The sequence below is a fragment of the Lathyrus oleraceus genome, chromosome 1 (genome assembly GCF_024323335.1).
Source record: "Lathyrus oleraceus cultivar Zhongwan6 chromosome 1, CAAS_Psat_ZW6_1.0, whole genome shotgun sequence".
Taxonomy (NCBI): domain Eukaryota; kingdom Viridiplantae; phylum Streptophyta; class Magnoliopsida; order Fabales; family Fabaceae; genus Lathyrus; species Lathyrus oleraceus.
Genome location: NC_066579.1, coordinates 24,429,365 through 24,434,660, shown reverse-complemented (window position 1 = coordinate 24,434,660; position 5,296 = coordinate 24,429,365). Strand labels below are relative to the sequence as shown.

The window sequence follows — 5,296 nt, the reverse complement described above, 5'->3', positions numbered from 1 at the left end:
ATATATATATATATATATATATATATATATATATATATATATATATATATATATATATATATATATATATATATAAAGGGAGATAGATAGAGATAGAGATAGAAAGAGATGCTTAACATGAAAGGAAAAAGATAAAGGCTACACTTTTTGATATGTTCCTTTCAAAAATCTCATACAATTTATTTATTTATTTTATTATATATTATATATTTGTTGCTTTTTTTTTTGTTTTCCAACCCCCATAATACACCTAGCATAGTAAAGAGAACCAATCTTAACGACAAAACCAGCACAAACTCCCTCTAATTTCTAGCCTCTTTCTTCTCTCTCTTTTTCTCGCCCTCTGATTCATAACTTCATTACAACCCTTTGTTCAGATTTCAGTTTGTGGTTCTAAAACAAAGGTACAAATATCAATATTTCTATCACAATCTACCTCTATACCATTCTACATTTTGCATACATACTCCTATATCTATGCAAATGAAGAGAAAATGGATTCAAATTATCATGACCCTTTTGTTGATTCAACTCATTGTTGCTCATAATTCCTATGAGGATGAGAATGGAGATGATGAGACGTTGAGTCTAGAGCTTGTGCATAGGCATGATTCTAGATTTGGTGGTGATGATGTAGATCAAGTTGAGGCAATAAAAGGCTTCATTCAAAGGGATTTGTTTAGAAGGGAACAAATGGATCATAGAAAGGGAATCAATCAAGGTCATCATAGAAGAAAAGACATGGAAGTGAAAAAAGAATTTCAAATGTCAATGCATTCAGGTAGAGATTATGCTGTTGGTGAATATTTTGTTGAAGTTGAAGTTGGAACGCCAGGACAAAGTTTTTGGCTTGTTGCTGATACAGGAAGTGAGTTAACATGGTTTAATAGCATACCTCATTTACAAACTAGAAAACATCATCTTCAACATAAAAAACATCATCATCATCATCATCATAATCATCATGGCAAACATAAACATAAACATAAACATAAAGGTGGTTCAAAGACAAAGTCAAAGAAAAAAACAAAATCAAAAACAAAATCAAGAACACCAACAAAAAGAGATGATCCTAATGATCCTTGCAGTGGTATTTTTTGTCCACATCGTTCTCATTCATTTCAAAAACTTCCATGTTCATCTAAAGTTTGCACAGAAGATCTAAGTGGAGTTTTCTCTCTTAGTTATTGTCCTAACAATTCTGATCCATGCCTTTTTGATATCAGGTTTGTAATTTTTTTCCTTCTTTTAGTTTTTGTTGCTTCATTTTTAATGGGGTGTTGTAAAAGTTTAGCTTTTTTTATGGGGTGTTTTAAAAATTTTATTTTTTTCATGGTGTGTTGGAAAAATTTGATTTTTTTTATTGGATGTTGTAAAAATTTAATTTTTTTTATGGAGTGTTGGAAAAATTTGTTTTTTTTTATATTTTCTTTGTTCTTTAATTTTATCTTTTTCTTGCAAGTAAACTAATAAGGTTGTCTTGAACATAAATTTTTCAGAGAAAGAATCACAATTTGTAACAATTTTTTTCTTTTTCCTTTTTATGGAAATAAGTGTTATTAAATTAATGAGGCATGTGAAAGAGAGAGAAAATAAAGACTATCTTTTTAGATATAGTAAAAATGTAGCTTCTCTTATGTGGGAAAGGGAGATGACAAATTAAGACAATTGGGGGAAGACATGATATTTATTATAAGTTGAAGAAAAATATTTAGTGAAATCAAAAGTATGTGTATATTGTCTCTTATAATACATGTTTGAATTTAATTTCATTTTAATATTATTCTCTTTTTTAGTATGGCTTAAATTTAAGAATTTCATGACTTTCCTCCAACCACAAGACTTTCTCTCATGGTATCCAATGTTTTCAATTGTTTGGTTTATTAAAATTTTCAAAAGATGTTATTATATGAACACTACATTTCTATTATTTTGCATTATGTAAAAAAATCTTCTCAATTATTCAATCATTCAAGATTCAAGATTCATCTGCTCTGATTCACAGTTCAACTAGTTGAATGCCTAGATAGAGTTTTTGAGCCATACAATTTTCTAGTCCTGCTATGCATTTAAAGTTCAGATTAGAGTGATGGTACATTAATAATAACTTTTTTTATATCCATTAGAAATAAAATATATAGATGTGTTTGATTCTGGAAAAAAAATCTAAAAGCCTTAATTAGAAAGTACTTTTCATACATAGACATAAGCACAAAAATATGAACCAACAACCATTCTTTCTAGCATCCAATCATTGGTTATAAATGAGAACTAATGTTGGTAAGTAACATCACATGTCCCACATTTCTTCATCTATGGCATACAGGAACATAAGTCTCTTTGTTCAATTTGTGCATGCAAATAGCCTAACCTTTTACTCTTTTCACCTACACAACCACATCTAGAAATTTATTTTTATTTTATATTAATTATTCTTAATCACAACTAAACCAATGGTAAAATTTTGAGACTTGATAGTATGTTCCTCTAAGTGTCTGAAGTTTGAATCCCACTAATGGCTAACAATCATTCTGTTGGATCGATTCAAACAAAGTTTTAAATGGCTCCCGATAATGGATACATTTAGGGATCAAAATGATTGTTTAATTTTATTTGTTTTGACAACACTTAGATTCTCCCTAGGTCTCAAACTAATGGTAAAAACTTGATACCTAAGAGTGTGCTCCTTTAAATGTCCGAGGTTCGAATTTTGCTAGGTGTTAACAATAGTGTGTTGGATCAAGCTCCCTAATAGTCCACACATTTAAGGATTGAAATGTGTTTAATTTTTATTTGTTTTGTCAACAAATGTTATATTATTGAGTTTTCTAAAAAAATCTTATCTTTGACAGCTATGCTGATGGATCATCTGCTACAGGATACTTTGGAGTTGAAACTATATCAGTAAACCTAACAAATGGAGGGAAAGGAAAACTTGAAAATGTAACAATTGGATGCACACTATCAGTGCTTAATGGTATCACATTCACAGAAAACACAGGTGGAATATTAGGTTTAGGATTTACAAAAGGTTCATTTGTTGATAGAGCAAGTCTAAAATATAATACAAAATTTTCCTATTGTCTTGTTGACCATTTGAGCCACAGAAATGTTTCAAGCTACCTAACATTTGGAAATCCAAAAGTCAAACTCTTAGATGAGATGAAAACAACAGAACTTTTTTTGTATCAACCATTCTATGGTGTGAATGTCACTGGCATATCGGTCGGCCGTGAAATGCTGAAAATCCCGCCTACAGTTTGGGATTTCCAAGCTGAAGGTGGAATGATAATTGACTCAGGTACAACCTTAGCAGCACTTGTTCTTGAAGCCTATGATCCTGTTGTTGAGGCATTGACGAATTCTTTGAAGCATGTGAAAAGGGTCGATAAAAGTTTAGGTGATTTGGATTTTTGCTTTGAAAGTGAAGGTTTTGATCCGAGTTCTATGCCAAGTTTAGTGTTTCATTTTGGTGGAGGAGTGAAATTTGCACCACCAGTGAAAAGTTATGTCATTGATTTTGGACCAAATGTGAAGTGTCTTGGATTTGTGCCAATAAATGGAACTGGTGTTTCTGTTATTGGAAACATTATGCAACAAAGTCATCTTTGGCAAATTGATGTGTACCAAAACACTGTCTCATTTGCTCCTAGTAGATGCGGCTAGAGAGTTATTCTTGTGTAGCTGTGTTTAAGTTTTAATTTTCTCTATGGAGAGAGAGAAAAATATGAGCTACATTTTGTGTTTTTGTTTGGATTGGAATATTGTTGTGTAGAGTTTTTGTGTCTTTCAAATGTTATGTAATATATTACATTTAAACATGTATCATACAACTAGTTTTGAGTTTTTGTGATGTTAATGATTCAATGTTATGGATATTTGCATCCATACTCTTTTCCTTTATCACTTGTTTGAAATGAATAACAAAGTTTTACATAAGACAATTTTTTTCTTTCAAATTATGGTTATAGTTGATATTTCGATTTGACTCTTTAGTATAGTTAATTTCTCATTAAGATTATTTGTTATGATGATTAAGAATGTTGGTTAGTTTGTTAGGCTATTTAGATGTTTATATATAAGGATCATTTATATCATATTGTAAATTGAGTTTTAACAATAATAAATTCAAAATATGAAATTCAAATTCATTCTTCCTCTCTTCTATGAAAGTAATATAACATCACTTGATAAATTTTAAAAAGATAGTTTTCTTCATCCACTTTCCATTCTTCCTTTCTTTGCAATCTATCTTCATTTATTCATTCATTGTCCCCAATTGATCGTTTTTAATATGGATCAAGATGACATCAATTTAGATTCATCTACAAATGTTTTAAATGATTCAATTTCATAAGATCTAACTCAAAACCCTCGAAACCTTTTTTTTATCTTCATCTAGGTGAAAATCAAGAATTGATTATGTCACACCACCATTAAATGGCATTAATTACTTCTAGAACAAGGTTTTCTATCAATGAATTCGTACTTTAACCTTCTCCATCTTATGAAAAATTCGGGCTATGAGATGATACAACAATATGGTTCAAATTTATATAACAAGAACCATATCTTCGCAAATCTCCCTGAGCACTATTTGCATAAAAAACTCTTCATTGTTTTAGTTAGACTTGCAATATTTCTATACTAAGCTAATCACTTTTGTTTCCTAATTTACTCAAAGATTTACACTCTATAAGGCAAGGCAATCAAACCATACATGTTTATTTCAAATACCTAAAAGTCATTTGAGATGAATTCAAAATCCTAAGATACACATCTTCTTTTATATTCTCACTCAAATGTTCTTATCTCTAAATTCACTTATCTAAATTTATAATCGCATTGAGTACATCATCAATTTTCTAAAGGGTCTAAACAACAACTATATTAATGTTGGTGCACAAATTTTACTCAAGAATCCCTTACCATCCATAAGAAAAACATATTCCATGGTTTTACAAGAAGGTTTCTGCTTCACCACCTACCAACCATGACACAACCATTATCGTTGTTCAATCCAACTATCTCACCAAAGATAAATCAATCTATTGTATAAGAAAAGAAAAAAAATAAATGCAAATAAAAAAACTCCATGTTGTGCGGCCAGTGCAACAAGATCAATCATACTAAAGAAAATTTCTACTTCAAACATGGAATCTCACTAAAGTACATATCCAAGAATTAACTAAACTCTGAGGCCAAGTAGACTAGCGGTCCCTTTCAACGCTTCAAATGGCAAGGTCGACATCTTTTTGTAGCCCATTAGCAAGACCGCGTAGGTTTCCTTGAAAGT

The 5,296-nt window shown here is 30.3% G+C and overlaps 1 protein-coding gene across 1 annotated transcript; it reads left to right on the top strand.

Annotated features, from left to right (window-relative positions):
* The first annotated feature begins 413 nt into the window (after window positions 1-413).
* On the top strand, window positions 414-3,769 carry LOC127137891 (aspartic proteinase NANA, chloroplast). Its single transcript, XM_051064322.1, has 2 exons — window positions 414-1,226; window positions 2,853-3,769. The coding sequence occupies exons 1-2, from the start codon at window positions 478-480 to the stop codon at window positions 3,664-3,666; spliced, it is 1,563 nt and encodes a 520-aa protein (XP_050920279.1). The 5' UTR covers window positions 414-477; the 3' UTR covers window positions 3,667-3,769.
* The last annotated feature ends 1,527 nt before the right edge of the window (window positions 3,770-5,296 follow it).